The 17320-nt window shown below is 36.2% G+C and overlaps 1 protein-coding gene across 4 annotated transcripts in view; it reads left to right on the plus strand.

Annotated features, from left to right (window-relative positions):
* Window positions 1-17320, plus strand: part of ATE1 (arginyltransferase 1) — an 84885-nt gene that overhangs the window by 28114 nt on the left and 39451 nt on the right. For all 4 annotated transcript variants that reach the window (XM_042787589.1, XM_032988667.2, XM_032988668.2 and 1 more), the window contains exons 9-10: window positions 1367-1548; window positions 6822-6921. In XM_042787589.1, coding sequence (XP_042643523.1) covers window positions 1367-1548; window positions 6822-6921 — 282 coding nt within the window. The remainder of the gene's footprint in view (window positions 1-1366; window positions 1549-6821; window positions 6922-17320) is intronic.

Genomic DNA, 17320 nt, shown 5'->3' on the forward strand with positions numbered 1-17320 from the left:
CCTCGCATACTGCGGATTGAGTTCTCAAATGTTTGATCGTTTCACTTTTACAGTATCTGTAGCTCCATATCTAGTTTTATGCTATATAACTATATAAAAATGCAAACATTTTATTGTATAGCCTTTATTTTGGGACTTAGTGGTTGGCTAAGTCAGTTGAAATGTTTTTTTTTTGTTCACGTGATTGATTTCTTTTGACACATGTGGTACCAATTAGAATAACTTCTACTGCCCATCATCTCTTCAGTCTGCGCTACTGTATCAAAATACTTGATTAAACCCACCTTCTGTTGTTGTAATGCAAAACAGTTGGTAATAGTAGGCAATATTGTCAGATTTATTGAGTGAGAAGCAGCTTTCTGAAGATCTGACGATGCAGTGAAAAACATGACTAGATGGATAATTAAGTTGAGCACAGTGGAATTCAGGATTAAAGTAAACTTGATGTGGGAGAAGATGGCATGCCGAAGTTGGTTGTGTAAAACAGTTTAAATTAGAAGATCATTTTATTCTTTATTTGAAGCATCATTTTCTGGCTCTAGGTGCTTTATCCCATCCGGAGACATACCACTGCACATCCAAAACCACAGTGCACAACAATAGTGAGTTCCTTAGTGTTTTTGCAGAAGATACTCTGATGTGGGCTGACAAAGAAGTTGTTCCACAGATTTTGTTGCAACACAGAGTTGCAGGTTCTTAGATAAAAGGTATTTTGTTAGTCATAAAGAGTAAACTTCATACAGAGTAACCTATTCAGTTCTTTTTATAAAAGCTCTTCTCAAGAAACTTTAATGGCCGCTCTGAGAAACTGCATTTCTGCGGCCAGAGTGCTTCCAGTACTTGGGGGCATGGGGGGAGAGGAACAGTAGGGTCCTTGCTGTGACAGTGTTGGAGGAACTAGGCAGTCACAGCCTGCTTTGGGAGGTGCCACCATAGTGAAGTGTCTGCATTTCTCCTTTCTGCCTTTGGGCTTCGACTCTCCTTGAGGAGTAAGTAGGTCAAGTTAAAGAGTATCTGCAGAATTTTCTTGCATGTAATAATGCATTAATAACTTGATGAATCATGTTGTTTCATCACGTCAGTTCAATAAATGCTAGATGTCAGAGGCTATTTGCAGGTTTGTGTTTGGGTTGTGTGATATGTAGAGTTTACTAGTCATGAGTATAAGCAAAGGTCACAAACGATACAGTGCACTAACATTGTTTTCCCTGCTTCTCAAATTCCTTTCTTCCTTTTTCTAAACACGGATAGCAGGAGTAATTTCTCACAATATTTACTTTTGTGTTAAAATTCTTGCTAAAATTGTTTTTATTTATACGAAAGTCTTCCTGCCAGAAAATTACCTCCTTCTTTTGTTTTTGCTTAGGCAGAGAACGCACCAAATGGACCAGAATGTGGCTATGGTTCTTTCCACCAGCAGTATTGGCTGGATGGGAAGATAATTGCTGTTGGTGTAATTGATATCCTGCCCTACTGCGTGTCCTCCGTCTATCTGTACTATGATCCAGACTATTCTTTCTTATCTTTAGGAGTCTACTCTGCATTACGGTAAGAGGACATTTTTGTTATCTGGTTAGATGTAATAGTTCAAAATGATACCTGTTCCTAAACTTGAGCTTTTATTTCCAGTCTAAACATATACTGGTAACACTATCTCTAGCAAAGTATTTGTGTTTTTTTTTTGTTTGTTTGTTTTTTTTTTTTTGTTTGTTTTTTTTTTTTTTTGTGTGTTTTTTTTTGTTTGTTTTTTTTTTTCCTTTTTTTTTTTTTTTTTTAATTCTCTAGGGTTGGTTGCATTCCAGATAAATTTTGTCGTCCTCCAGTAGGGATGTATCATTCTAATTAGCTAAATACTTTTAAAGATTAAAAAAACACTCAGAAACAAAATACCTAGTTTTTATTGGCCCTGAAAATAATTTAGTATTGATTTGTTTCAGCAGGAAAAGCCCCTTTTTTGTTTGAATAGAAATAATTTTTCCTTTGACCTTTTTCTTAGCTCAGTCACTAAATGAAACTAATCACTTTTATAGTTTTATGCACATTGAGATCATAAATAATAAAGTACCTAAAAACCATTGTCTTCTGAATTAGCAGTCTTCTGCTGTACTAGCACTAAGCATATTTTTCAGGTATGTTAATCTCATTATCTTTGTCTTTAGAAAGCATGATGGAGCGAGTAGTCCTATGAATTTTAAAGCCTTAAATTAACTATCAACCAGTCTTACAAAACAGTAAGAATAGTGAGTAATGCTTTTCACTGTGAATAAGACTTGTATGCTAAATTGCAAGTTACTGTTTTTCTTCCATAAGCAGTTTTATGATTCCATTATTACTATAAGGAAAAAAACCCTGGACAAGTGAAAATATTTGTGCATCTCAAATTTTTTTTTTCAGCTTTTTTGCTTCTCTGTTTACGTGAAGTAAGCTGGTCACAGACATGTGATGTTCCCAGGTTCTCATAAGCAACCAGGGTTGAACCTCGTGCCAGACATGTCTATTTTCAAGTTTTCCTGGGTCTGAGAAGTTTTAGCAAAAGTCTTTACCCTTTGAGATTTGCACTAGACTCTTTCAAGTGCGAAAGAAGCTCTAGAATTGTGAGATCCAGCTTTCTTCGTTCTCCAAGGCATCTTGTTGAGAGGCACCTTCTTTATAGGTGGAACTTCTTAGCTATTGGTTGGTGTTACCCACCAGGATGGGTAAAAGGATGGGACTTTTGGAATACGAAAAGCACAAACACTGTTTTTAGGAAACCTCTTCTTACCACAGTTACTTCATATACTTTTGTGATAACTAATAAATCATGTGTAATTTAATTTCTCAGAACTCTAATCACTCATGATTTGTTTAGATTTTGATTAGAATCTTTTGATTTCATAAGAATTTTGTTTTTTTAATTTTTCATTTGGTTGTACTCTTCTCTTTGTAGTGGTGAATTTTGTGATTTCTGAATAATCTTTACATGAGTTGTTCAAATGCATATGCCCAAAGGGTTTTTCCCACAAAGTTCAGTTTCTGACATCAATCTAATGGTTTATTGCTGCTGAAGTGAGGTGCTGCAATCACTCCTTTCCATCTCTGCTATATGCTGGGCTTCTAGCAACCATATATTTAGCCAGTTTAATTTACTGAGCAGAAGACTGGTTGCTTTAGCAACGTGGTTAGTGAGCCGAGTTGGCTCGGTGAAGAAACTGTTCACAGCAGAGCTGGTGCAAGAGTTGTGATGGCTGAGAACGGCTAGGGAGTGAGAGAGCAGGACCTCCTCCCGCTCTCTGGCTAGCTCTTCCATCAGTCAAGTCCTAAAGTGCAATTTCGCTGAGTAGGTCACCTTTAATAAGAGCTGATAACACTGCCTTTCTGTTGGCTCTCCCACCTTGTTCCATAATGGTCTCTTATGAAGGAGAAACTGTAGAATCATAGAAGAGTTTAGGTCAGAAAGGACCTTTGGATGTCATCTGGTTCCGTTCCAGCGCAAATCAGGGCTAACTTCAAAGTCATCGTGAGCATTAGTGTAGCTGTTGCTGTAGCATCTCCAGTGGTCTATGTCTGAAAGAGTCTGAATTGTCATTTTTCTGAGTCATTCAGTGGCACTGGTGATTTTTATAAAATGAATCAGATTTAACAAATGTAGGAAAAAATGTTGAAACTCCTATGATTTAGAATTAATCTTTTCTCTGTCTATTAATGGTCTAGATTTGTAGAAGTATTTCATTAAATATGCTAGATACTTGAAATTAGACTGATTATTGTTTTTTTTTTTTTTTTTCCATGCAAGGTGAGCATATAACATAAAATACTAAGTCCTCCTAAGACTTGTTTTTTAGTATTTGTACCTATCACATTACTTTATGTAATAATAGACTGACATAATCCATGTTTATGAATTCTTGAAATGATTTTAAATTTTCTACATAATAAATTTTAAACTTTGTCAGCGCAACGTGCATGCGTGGCTCAACTAGTGAAAAAAACAGCTTATAAATTCTGCAGCTTTTAAGGCAATAAAAATGATTTCCCAGCAGTCTTAGAGGAAGCCAACCTTGTTCTTCTTTCAAAAAGGGAAAAAAAAAACTTGAGAGTTAGGGAGGATTTAGGAAGTTGCAAAGGAATCTGATACCTTCAAAGCTGTTGCCAATTTTACTCCGAGGAGGTTAAAATGCATTGCAGTGCTGTCACTTCCACTTCATGCTACTTTGAGAATTTTTGCTGCTGAGTTGTAGAAAGGATGGGATTTGAAGATCATTTGAAATATTTAGGCGTTTAAATAAAGAATGAGTGGAGAAGCAGCTACTTCCAGTCTTACAAAAGGAGAAAAAAATCATCACGAAATATTGAGTGATTCTTATTTGTGGAAAAGAGTTAAACCTTCTCCCTACTGCCTAAAATCATGAATTGTAGGCTAGAATAGTATTCATAATCTCTATTTAGTTAGGAGGATAAATACTTGAACTTCTTCAGGAGTTGGGTTATGTAGCACTGAAATACTGAGTCTGAATTTTGTGTTGATGAAGTTAATATATGTCTTCCCTGCTAGTTGACTACTCTTGCCAAGCGCTAAGAGCCATTATAACTCTTCAGGTATGTACCATAACAGAAAGCTTTACATAAAGGTAATTGCAAGTCTGTCGTCCCTTTTCCATAGGAAAGACATAGGCAGAAAGAATGCAGGTGTGTTATGCCATACAGTGAAACCCCATTGCTGCTCCTGGTGTGAACTGAATGAGTCGGAGGGTTCTCTTGTGTTGGATCACAGCACACACTCCTGAAAAGTGGAAAGAGAAGGATGTTTTAGCATCTCCCCGATAAAACTTTGCTTGGAGTGGGGTTGGTCAAATAGATAAATGAAAGATAGAGCAAGAACTTGAGTTATGGGCCCTTATGTAGGGTGTGTCACTGAGACTGAACTGCATGCGAAGACACTGGCAGTAGTTTTAGATAAGCTAGCTTTGGCATCATGTGCACTGTTCGCTCTCATGAAGCTTTGTTGCCCATGGTAAGACTTGCTGCTGCAGTCCAATTTTTACCTTATTATGGTATGGTCTATTTACTTCACTTTCTGTTCACTTTGAGTCTTTTCGTTTCATTAGATTAGATTGTGTAGTCCAATTGAAAAGTGTGGTTAAGAGATTTTGAAATGCTAAGATAACATTTTTTCCCTGTAGCATTCCAGCTTTTTGAGTTGTAGAAATGTATTTCTTTAATTAGGTCCAGGATAATCTGCATGAAACGGTAAGGTTGTTTAACTTCATGCCATGTCTTAAAGACTATGTATATGAAGTGCTTGTTCATACGTTTTTGGTAGTACGTAAATTTCACTTCAGGAATCTATTGTATTTACTTGGATTTTAGATATGGAGTAACTTCCTTTTTAACCTGATGTGTATAGGTACAGAGTTATAATGAACTCGTGATGGTCTCAGCAAACTGCATGCAGCTGAAATGTTAGGTTTTCAGTACATTTAAACGTCCTTATTACTAAGTTAATATTAAGTGATTAAAAAACCCCCAGTATTTGTACATGCTTCCTAAATGCACGTGCTCATATCATCTTATCCCTTTGACATTGAAACTAAAACCCAACATTGTTGGAGAATGGCTCAGAGACAAAGGTCATGAGCCCACCGAGCAGTTGTAGGATCAGAGCCTGTTCTGGGGGCTGATGCTGGGCCTCGCTGATGCTGGGCCTCACTAGGGTTTGCGTGCAGCTGCTTGCAGCTGCTGATACATGAAGAATGTCACGGATGCTTCGGCCTTGTGTACCGTGGTGTGTCAAAAACAAGTTAAGAGGAATTAGAAATAGTGGCCTGAGAAACCTAGTGTTATGGTAACGGTGGCACGAGAAGCATAGTGTTATGAGAAGCTTGTGCTGTTAGCTAACTGCAAGTAGGTGGACCGTGCGAATATGACCCTTAGAGCTTAAGCCAAACAGCTAGTGACTCGTAGGAATAATAATTAGCGTTGTCTGTATAAATATATGTACCCTGGACCAATAAAGGGATACGATACGATATATGATGCTCTGTCACCCACATTGAATCCGTCCCGGCGTGTCGTTCCTCCGCAGCTCCGCACAACATCAATGTCTTATCAAATTTGTTACAAAAGTGAATTGCAAAGTTACACATGCTGTTATAATGAGTGTTATAGTGGAAATAGTGGCTGTAACTTTGTAATAATACTAATTTATTTGTGCCAGTAAAATCAAAAGCAAACTTATTTTGGAATACACTGCCACTGCACTTTCAGAATAAATGAGAAGATCATATAGTCAAACATGAGATGGGTGAAAAATACCTTTTTGTTGCATAAAGATGGATGTTTTTAGATGTAAATTGCTAGAATGCAAGTAACAGAACAAACAAGAAGTTTATAATTGAAACTTGTTTTTTAAAAATACTCTGATGTTTTCCTGAGCCAGAGTAGCCAGTGTGTGTGCAGTAGCTGGGACAGATTTCTGTAGAATTCCAGTGTACATGAATATTAACAAGAAACCTGTTAAATAGAGGCTCTTAGTCACTTTTATTTGAATTATAAGTCAGTCAATTGGTAAGACAAAACATGGAAATGAAAGTATTTTTAAGCCTGGCATGGTGTTTTGCATTTTGTTGATTTGTTTGGTTGTTTTTTAAGCATTTATTTTCAGTTTATTATCTTTGGGAGTTTTTTAAGCATTAGTTTTGAGTTTATGATCTTCATTTTTTATGTGATAGAAGTCTAGTCCTTTAAATAGGTCATGAGCCAGGTAGCTCTAAAATATTTCAGTATGAAGAGGTAAAATAAATGTAAGAATTGTATTCAAAAGTAATTAGTCTTTCCTTTCACAGGGAAATTGCTTTTACTAGGCAACTCCATGAAAAAGCTCCTGATCTCCGTTTTTATTATATGGGTTTCTACATTCATTCGTGCCCCAAAATGAGATACAAGGTAAAGTGTGTTTTTACTTATTTCCTTAGTGTACTATTAGTCAAAGCATTTGATAGTGTTCATAGTAATATAATATTTTGTAATTGTCATTTTGGATTTTAATGTAGACTTTATATGGTTAAATTTTAATGTTGGTTACTATTTAACTTGGCCTGGGATTTTTTTTTTTTTTTAAATTTAGCTGCATGTGGTATTTATTACATGTTGGCTTAAAAGCAGTTCACATGAAGAGGTTTTCAAGGCTGTCAGATAATAGTTAGTCATTTGGTTACCTGGCTATCTCATGTTTACAGTCTATCTTTCAATAGACTAAAATTCTTCTTTTTGTAGGTTTGCATATTTGTGTAACTGTTGCTTAGTGACTGTAGGCAGTGATAATATGCCTTCATGGGCTTGGCTGTACTTGGGTTTTTCCTCTTTGTTTTTTGTTAGAGATAGGGGACCTGCTCTGCCAGTGAAACCAGTGAGATGCTAGGTTAGGAGCAATTTTGGGCCAGGTGTAGCAGTTTTTGAGGAAAGGGTCAGGAGAATCCATAGAATGTTTAGAATAGTCATTCTATCACCGAACCTCCTTTGTAACTCCTGTTAGCTTCAACTTTGTTTAGACCTGAGTGCTTAAGCATGTCTCTCTTCTGTGTTTTTTAGATCTGGTGAATGTGGTATCTTTTCTTTGTAAATGTATCATTGCTTTTTGAATATTATGATACAATTTCAGAGTACGGAACACTGATAGATATTCGCTGAACATTTACATGTAACTAAATATATCTGTTAATAGTGTGGAAAGATACAAAGCTCATGAAATCTAGACTAAGAGGTGCAGTGTTTTGTTTGAGAAAAAAAAGAACAGAAAATAAGTGTGCTAAAAATCTGCAGTGTTTTCAACTAGTTTTCAAATACCCCCAAAATTGTGAGGCTCATTGAAATGATGCTTGTGAAAGAAAAAAACCCAACCAACTAAACAAACATTTCAGCTTCATTATGGCCTAGCTACAGGGGATCATGATGATTCAGTCTCCTGAAAATAACAAATAACAAATCCCTCCTCCTCCTTTTGTTAGAAGATGTTTATCTGTCCTTCCCCTTTTTCCCCCTTTGCCAACTTGAGTTTATTATCTACATCTGCTGGCCAAAGAAAGAATATTAACTTTGAGGAAAGAAAATGGGTGAGTTAGAAAACACTGCCTGTGTCATCTAAAGCATCTTAAAGGCTATTGCATCACCAGCTGAATCATGGGCTCTGATTACTTGCTCTACTCTTCAGAAATATTTAACATTTGGATTGATTTGTTCATGTTGAGACACTGCGATTTAACATCCCTTGTCTATTCTACAACCTGCATAGTTCGAGACTTGTAAAAAGAATGCATTTAGTTTACTAGGACACTTAAGAAACAAATCTGACTATAATGGCAAAAAGCGTCCCAGTTATGAAAGATATCATTGCTAAGAAGCTTTGGGTTCAGCTGCTTCTGGTAAGTTTTAATAAAAGTATGAAATTTGTATACATGGATTAAACAAAGCTCATACATGAGTCAATGTATTAAAGTAGCCAGATAGCAAACTATTTAAATATGAAGATTAAATGCTATAAGACTGGGAGCTAGCCCCAGTAGCCAGTATACATTTGTATTATTTATTATAGTGTGGTGTATCTTCCGTTGGGCCTATGCTGTTATTTGAAAATAATTGCACCAAGAATATAAGATTCTCACGATGCTTCCAGTTTTTATTTTCAAATAATGCAAATTGAATAAATTGTAGTTGGGAGTATTATATATTTTTTTTTTTTTCTACAGAAGCTCCTTTTCTTCCCTTGATTAGACTTAATGACCATTTGTTATAACTGTGATTTTTGTAGAATATACATTTTAGTCTTCTAGAAACATATACATGTCATTTTGCTTTGGTAATTAGGTGTGGCCCGGTATGAGAATTACTGGGGCAAGGGGTGGGGAGAAGAAGAAAGCCTATACATATATCTTTAGTATGCACACAATAGCAGGTAAGTCATGCTTAGTGTTGGGAGAGTAATAATTTAATAAATGAATTGCAAGGGGTTTTATTTTATTTTATATTTCTTGTCCTGTGTATATGTGTTTTAGAAGTGGCCAAATGTAATGCAACTGAAAAATCAGGTTGACATTAATTCTGTTGTTCCACTTTACCCTCACTGAAATAGTATACTGGAAACAAATTTTAAAACTAAGCTTTGAAATGCATCTGGATAATGCTACTACTCTTGTGAAGTGATTGGTAGTGGTAAAGTAGGGTAAGTACTGACTTTGAGGATTAAGTCATTTCAGTAATGCCTGATTGACTTAGAGACATTACATGCTGAAAACTTTGCTTTATTACAGTTTAATACAGATGTTAGAGCCTCCCTTCCCTTAATGATATTATTGTGGAAGAATGACAGGTTGTAGGTCATTGTTGTTAAACTGATGTGAGGTAAGCAAGTTAAATGAATGAAAGAAAAGGAAGGAGCTGAAAAGCTAACCACTGGTTTTCATCTTCGACTTTTAGTTTTCTTTGCAAATTAGTTGTCCTAGGATGTTTAGAAATGTAGGCTAGGCACAGTATCACTTCTTTACATAAGCAGTGTCTTACGAAGAACACTTGCATGCTATACTTAAAGTGAAGTCACAGGATTTTGGAAATCTTTGAAAATTGTCCTCCTTCTAGTCACAGTGGATCAGTGGAAATGCCTAAGCTGACATTTGCATTTGATTTTTGTCAGAAACACTGCACTACTTCTAGCAAAGATGCCTGAGCTTGACTACTGGTTTGTACTGAGCAGCTGTCTCCCTGCTGATTGAAGAGCAATAGCTGATGAATTGGCATGTATAGGGAGCGGTGACTTTAGGATGTTGATTTAAGGAGGTTGACAGGGTTCCACTTTGCGTGGAGTAAAATTTGGCCTTCTGTACAAGACATGGTTGAAGTAATTGGGAATCTGTGCAATTAACTGTTGTACTCCTGTAATATTCCAAGATTGATGCACTAATGTTGTGCACGTGAGGGCATAGCTGGTAGTTTTGGTTTTAAATATACATGACTCCTGGACTGGAGGTATAGATCTCTAACAGCAAGCGTTAAAGCCTTGTTCTGCATGGGTACCTTCTTGGAATGCAAACTGTAGACATCTCTTCTGGATTCTAACTTTTTTGTGGATGTAAAGTAATAGTAATATATATATACACATATATATATTTTTTTTAAAAGCCCTGGTAATAGGTGATCATGTATACTAGTGACTGGGCTGTATATATTAAAAGCTTCTCCCCTCTTCATCAGATCATCTTGGTTATGTTGTGTGCTCTGAGGAGGTCCAAGGCATTGATAGAGTATTTTGTTGAAGTATTTATTTTTAAATAAGGCTGCTGATATGCTTGTTCTGCTTTTTATGCAGTTCTTAAAATACTGTCTATATCTTTACCCAGGAAAGTTTCTTTGAGCAGTCACCTTTGGTATGGCCAGAATGTCACACCAGTTGCCCACAGCACAACTGTGCCGTGCAGCTAATGAGTATTTTTAGCCACCACGGAGCAGGTCAGGGGCTGAAGTGGCAGACAGTACGTTATTGGGAGTCACTGTGTGACCTTTTCACCTGAACAATGCTATTTCCACAGATGGTACAATTTTGGGCATAAATAGTGTGTAATCCAGTGAAGATTGGAGGCCTGAGTTTCCTGGAAGAGGATCCCCAAGTCAGGATTCCTGTGGTTCAGTAACAGAGTTGGAGATTTCTGGTTTATCAGGCAGGAAGATAAATGTTTAAAGACTATCATCCACCCCATGGATCAGGCGTAATTATAGAAGTTTTAAAAAATAAAGCTCCCTTTTGACTCACTGTTCCCTAACCTTTCCTTTTGTTCACAAACAGCTTGCACTTGATTACAATATGATTTTAAAACAGTGGAGTACCAGTGAAATTATTTAAGATGGGGGAAGGGAATATATTGCAGTTTTAGGCTATTTTTTAGTTCCCAACTTCTCTTAGATTTGTTCCCATGTATGGGTTAATATTTATGAACTGGTAAAATAAAATCTACATTAAGTTGAGACAAAAGGATTTCTGTAGTCCTATTAACTATGTTAATATGGAAAAATCCTATGAAAAACCTTAACCAATGGCTTTGTTCCATTTTTTTCTGGGTAGGTTAGAGTAATAGAAGATTAAAATGGTTCTCTGATGAAATTCACAACCTTGTGGTAAAATTTTTCAGGCTCTGTTAGATGTGGTAGTTCTTATGTTGGAAAATAGTCTCCTGGAAAATTTTCCAGTACTCTTAAGATGCAAAGTCTTTTTTTCTGATGCATTTTGGAGTCTGATAAAAATTTAAGTATAAGAAAGTATTTTACTGTAGGATGATGTTGGTTTTAGGCTTCCTTCTCATGTGTTTAAGTACTGTACCTGTATTTGTTAATGCTTTTCAGTTCAAGACATTTATTTACAAACATTTTATAGTTACAGAAATAAAAGAACCCCTTTTAGTGAACAGCCATATCAGAGAGATGCTTGAGAGGATCTTGTTTGTTTTTTTTTTTTTTTCCTGTGCAGATATTCTGTCTGTTTTATCCTGCATCTTTCCAAGTAAAAAAATTTTACTCCATGGCTCTGTTACTAAATTCACATTTTCCAGTCACTACTGAACTCCTTGAGATCCTTTCTGTTCTTTCCATTACAAGTCTTTGATACTGATTTTGAGTCTTGTGGTGGGTGACACTAAATAGATTTGGGGTTTGTGCTTCTGGTGTAATTAGTAAGTGTACTTGCTGCTGTGAATTTGCCATTCAGACCTCTGTTGGCTTTAAATCAAGTTCTCCTTTAGGTTCTTGTATTGGAAAAGATTTGTTGGTGACGTTTTCTATGTGAGCTTTCTTAGTTCTGGGTTTTCTGAGCTTTTTCAGTGTCAATATTTGCATGCAAATACTGCAATTGGAGCACGTATGGTTACTTGTTTCGGTCAGCGATCTGCTCTCCCTGAAGCCGCTCTGCTAAGCTTGTAAATAACTATCAGCATACTTTGAAGTGCGTAACAGATTTAATGTCTTCTTGCTGTGTTTTCTCTGTGTACCGTTTTAAGACCATTCTATGATGTGAAGAGGTGTTTTGACTGAAACCTTTATCCAGACTTGTAGGCAGGCCAAAGTAAATGGAATTATTTCAAACAGTCTCCTTCGGTATCAAGGCATGGCCAGACTTCAGATAGATGGAATACTAGAAAGGGTTCTGAAATGTCAGAAAAGAAACAAAAGGCTGATTCAACTGTGATTAATCATTCGTAAACTAAATACTTTGGACTGACTGTGGTTGTAAGCGGTGGCCCTGGAATTTTATGGCACTCGAGAGCCAATTTCTTTGGCTGTTTTCAGGAATTTCAGCATCACTCCTGCAGCAGTGAAATGCACCCAGTGGTAGCCTGGACTTTCACGTCCACAGGATCCACAAAGGTCTGGCTCATCCTGGCTTGTCTGGACTCTTTCACTGTTTCTGACCGTGGAATTTAGTTAACCTTTTCAATAAGCTCGGATTTGCTGTGTAAGCTGAAATGTATGAGGGAAGGAGACTTAATGTGATATGACTTAATGTGATCCTCTATGATTTTGGGGGTGTAAGTACACACTGTTATGGTTCTGCTGCTGAGCGGCAAACAGCTTTGCACAGTGTGTCACTAGTTCCACACAAAAGCCGCAGGCACTTTAATACCTCCATGCGTGAACTTTTTATTCAGCATGCATTGAAGTTGCTACCAGCTGTCAGCCTGCTTTTCTCCCTGGTATTACTATTTACCTTGATAATGAGAAAAGATGATAAACTGAGAGCAGTTTGGAGGACTGGAGTTGCTCTGCTAAAGTCTGTTAGCACTTGTACCTAGTGGCATTTCCAGAATTCATCATCATCATCATCATCATAATAATAATAATAATCCCTGAAAATTGTAAGTTACAGAAGTGGGGGGAAAATCCCTGTTTTTCTATATGTCTTGTTAACATCACTTTTAACTGCCTCTCTTCTTCCTTCCTTCCATTTCTTCACCAGACTTCCCCACTGGCCAGGATGCTCCTCTACATTAGTGTCAGCAGCTAAAATTGAGCATTCATTTATTCATAGCTCTGAACTTACCCCATGTGTTCCCTCTATTGGTTTGGGTTAGTGACCGAGGGAAAGAGGCTACTCTGAATTACACTGGAGTTTTGGCATTAAAACCCAAAGGGATTTTAAGAAGTCTTTTAAAGTGGCTGGCCAAGACTTCCAAAAGTATATTGGATGATTGACTCAGTGTATATGTGTTAAATGCTTCTGAAAATCAAGTTGCTTTAATATTCCTTCAAGTTGTAACCAGTGCAAAAAGTTGTCCTCTCTCTACATATATTTTATCAGATGTGTTTTGACTGGAAGGTTGGCTGTCTCTTTGGATCTGAGAAGTCATATGCTATATTCAGGATTGCAGTGTCCCTTACAGCTGGCGCTTCCCACCCCCCCCCCCCCCCCCCTTTTTTTTTTTCCCCTCCATTTTTTCTTTAGTTCCTTTCTTTCATAAAAGCTTTCTTCTTTCACCTTTCCTCATCTCAAAGGCTCTTACTACTATTTAGGGACCACACTGAGTAAATGGAACTAAACATGTTGGAGTAAACAACTATGAGAATATGGGGCAAAATAAAACATACTGTGGGTAAAAAATTATTAGATCTTTAGTTCTTGATATAGTGCTAGCGATAAATATTTTAAAAAATTTCTTATTTACATTGAACAGCATCTTACAAAGTGTTAGAGGCCACTTTCTTGGTTGTTTTTCCTTTTTCTGTAAGACATTTCTAGTCAGGTTGTGAAAACTACATTATGATGAGCATGAAAAAAGCAGGAATAAGGAGATGCGCTGTTCTGCATAGCAACAGCTGTTACTGAATGCTGACAGTGGATTTTCGCTGAAAATATAATTGTTAAAAGCAGAATATCAGTTTCCATGATTGATAAATTATTATAATTTTTCCTTGGTGCAAGTGTTGAAGCTGTGCTGAATTTCACACAGCATTTGCAGAGTTAAAACCAGCTGGAATCCCATTTTTCTACTAGAAACACGGATCCTAGCCATGTCTCTTTTCTTAACTTTATTTTTTGTTTTAAAATATTTGCAGTCAGGACTTATTTTTTTGTCAGTTAGAACTCCTTTGGGAAAAATGTGAATGTGTCCTTGGGGCTTTGTTTTTCTAATTTTGTAAATGTGGATTTCTTTTCAGTTGTTTACTTGAAGTTTAATATGATTGAAGTGTAGCTGAACTGAAGTGAAAATAATATGTATATTTATGCCTGACTGTATTATTTGTAGACTTTTATCAGGGCAGAAAGAAATGTCTGTTGTGTAGGTCTCAGCTGACCTCTGAAGTGAACAAATGTCTTTCTCATTAATGTACTGACCCTTGAGAAAACAAACATGTGTCAAAAAGAAGAAATTTTGGGGTGTATGTTGTACAAGCTTCGAAGGAATTGTAACTGAAAGTTATTTTCAGAGTGAAGTTATATTTGTGAGACATGGCTTTTCTACAGTGTCAGCTGTTCAGTGTACCTGTAACTTTTTATTTAATGGGTCTTTGATTGCGAAACAGATTTTCTCAATTTGAGTAGACTTTTTGGTGCTTTACTTCTCTATACTGGAGAAATAAATGTTATTAAATAGGAGTAAGTCCTCTTAAAACTATCCATTTGTTATCTTCTGTATGAGACTTGGATCAGGTTACATTATTTTTCATGCAGTCTTTATAAAAACCAAACACATCCCTCCACCCAAAACCACCCAAACAAAAAAAAACTAGAAGAACCAGTTCCCATATAGGTTATTTCAGATAAATGGTCAAAGTCATGCACTGTGTCTTTTAAGTAATTTCAGTTATGAGATGATTTAAATATCAGACTTGAATATTGATGATTTACTGATTTTGATGATGATAATTTTGATGCTAGTAATTATTTTAATATCTACCAGTAAAGATTCTTTGTTCTGCATACAACGGGGATCTGTTTGTGCATAAGGAGTTATATATTCAGGATTCACAGTTCAGATACTCTGAAGGATAAACATAAAAATGTGACAGAGATGGTATTAACTACCTACATCGGCATATCAGCAGGGATAAGTTCTACACCTTTTACCTGTTACAGGAATTTTAATAACTTGGACCAGTTTCCCTGTAGTCTTTCTTTAATAAATGTGATTTTTGTTAATTTGTGTAAGGCTTAAGTAAACTAAAATCTAGCCAAATTTTCATAAAAGCACTAGAATAAGAAGTATGGTTTGTTAAATTGTAGGCCAGTTCTGTACCAATGGATGTTTTTAGAGTTATTAGAGGTAACTTGACTGCCTCTGTCAAAAGGAGCTGCTAAAAAGTTTTATTCAGAATCATGTTAATAAACCTGAGGCAAACCATCTTCTGAATGATAATATCTGGTAGAAATTTATCATGTCTAATTCATGACTCTGCATAGTCATAAATTCACTACTTATTGCTGACTTGTACTGAATCTTATTTGAAGGCTTATTTGGGGACTCCATAGCAACCATTAGCAATTAAAGTGAGAACTGTAAACTGTGAAATACATAGACAAAAGAGGTGTGGGTTTTGTTTGGTTGTGGTTGGTTTTTTTGGGGGGGGGGGAGGACTATAATATACTTCACAATTCACATGTCTTTAATTTTTCTCTTTCATCTGAGGAATGAGGTCATACTTCACGTTTCAGAACTTTCCAATTACAGTTCTATAAATCTATTAGTCCTTGCTAGTAAATGTAAAAATGCATGGAAATGACTATATTTTTAAAGTTTCTAACAAGCAGGCTTATTAATATAGCACTGCTTTGTCAGCGTCACTTCATTTTTTGTTGATTTGATCATTTTTGTATGGTCCTCAAACACTAGTTAACATTCTTTACTTCTGAATTTTGTATCTCTACCTGTCTCTTTGTGGATATTCCCAAAAGTGAGAGAATTTGAATATGCAGAGATGGACACCTTACAATGCCATGCAAAAGTTTAAAACATATTTATGAAGATAATGCTCTTCACTTTTCCTAACATAGTCTTTGTATGAAGTTGTTCATAGCCATGCCAGTTTTCAAGCGTTGGGCAAAATATCAGAGTTCTTGTGTCCTGGAGAAAAATCAGCCCTTTAAATCTGTCACTAAAGTGTAAGTCATTGAAACACTGGTTAGTTTTATCTGTGCATCACATTTATTGAATCTGGCAACACTTGGAGTATTGGATCTCTCATTTAACATCAAATCCAATTGCTCGTATTGTATTCTTTCTTATTTTTGCTATTTTGCTGATTATATTAGTTCTAATTAGGCAATATTGTCAAGGGGAATTTATTGGGTCTGAAAGCTGGGAACTTGGGCTTTTCCTGGCTCTGCCATATTTTACCTTGTGGTCTTTACAGTAGGAGCTGGCTGACAAGTCAGTTAATCTACACAAGAGATGTTTTTTCTCCAGTTTTCCAGGAAAGATTTAATGGTAGATACTTTAATGAGGTCTGGTTTTACTAAGACCTCATTAATTTTACAGAGGTATCACAGTACACTTCTCTGAAGTGTTACATTTAATCTAGATGACAGTTCATTATTTTGAATGATTATTTTCTTTGTCTGAGCTTGTTTAGCTGCTGACTATACCGAGTCTCCAAGTAAAAGTATATTAATGAGGTTCTATTATTTATCCTCAATCCTGATATTACACGCAATGCTTATAACAGTCTAGTTTGCAGAAAGTTCAACATCGGTGTTTGAATGGGAATGAGAGTCCCAGATTCCTATAGTGGGGAATGATTTGGAGCCAGGAGGGAAAAGTGGAGTCATTGAAAAGGAGGCTTGTCAAAGGCCATGGGGGATTATGTAGTCCATCCCCTTACTCCAAGTCAGGTTCAACTATATTTGTGTTAACTTTTAAAACCAGTTGGACATGTGTGTGCCAAAGGTCTCCCTTTAAAAACTTACACACGTCTCCAGGTGTTGGCGGTTATATACTTATATATTCTTGTGCTTTATTAAATTTTATTTCCATTGAAATTATTTTTTCTTAATGTTTGACCTGAACTTGTCTTCCTAAAGAATATTACATTTTGTCTTACCTACCATGCACAAAAAAGTTTTGGTTTGGTTCAGGTTTGTGGTGTGTGGGTTTTTTTGTTGTTGTGTTTGTTGTTTTTTTTTTTTTTTTTTTTTAATTGCAAGACCCTTCTTTCTAAACGTGATGGCTACTGTCATGTCTCTTCTTGGGCCTCTCAGATTTTTGCTAAAAAGCCCAACCAACCGCCCACCAAAACCTCCTCAATTCCTTCTTTTCTCCAATCTCATTTTTTAAGCTTCTTGTCATGCTTTATGCAGTCTAGTGGATTTTCATCA

The sequence above is a fragment of the Tyto alba genome, unplaced genomic scaffold (assembly GCF_018691265.1).
Source record: "Tyto alba isolate M040663 unplaced genomic scaffold, T.alba_DEE_v4.0 Super-Scaffold_1, whole genome shotgun sequence".
Classification (NCBI taxonomy): Eukaryota; Metazoa; Chordata; class Aves; order Strigiformes; family Tytonidae; genus Tyto; species Tyto alba.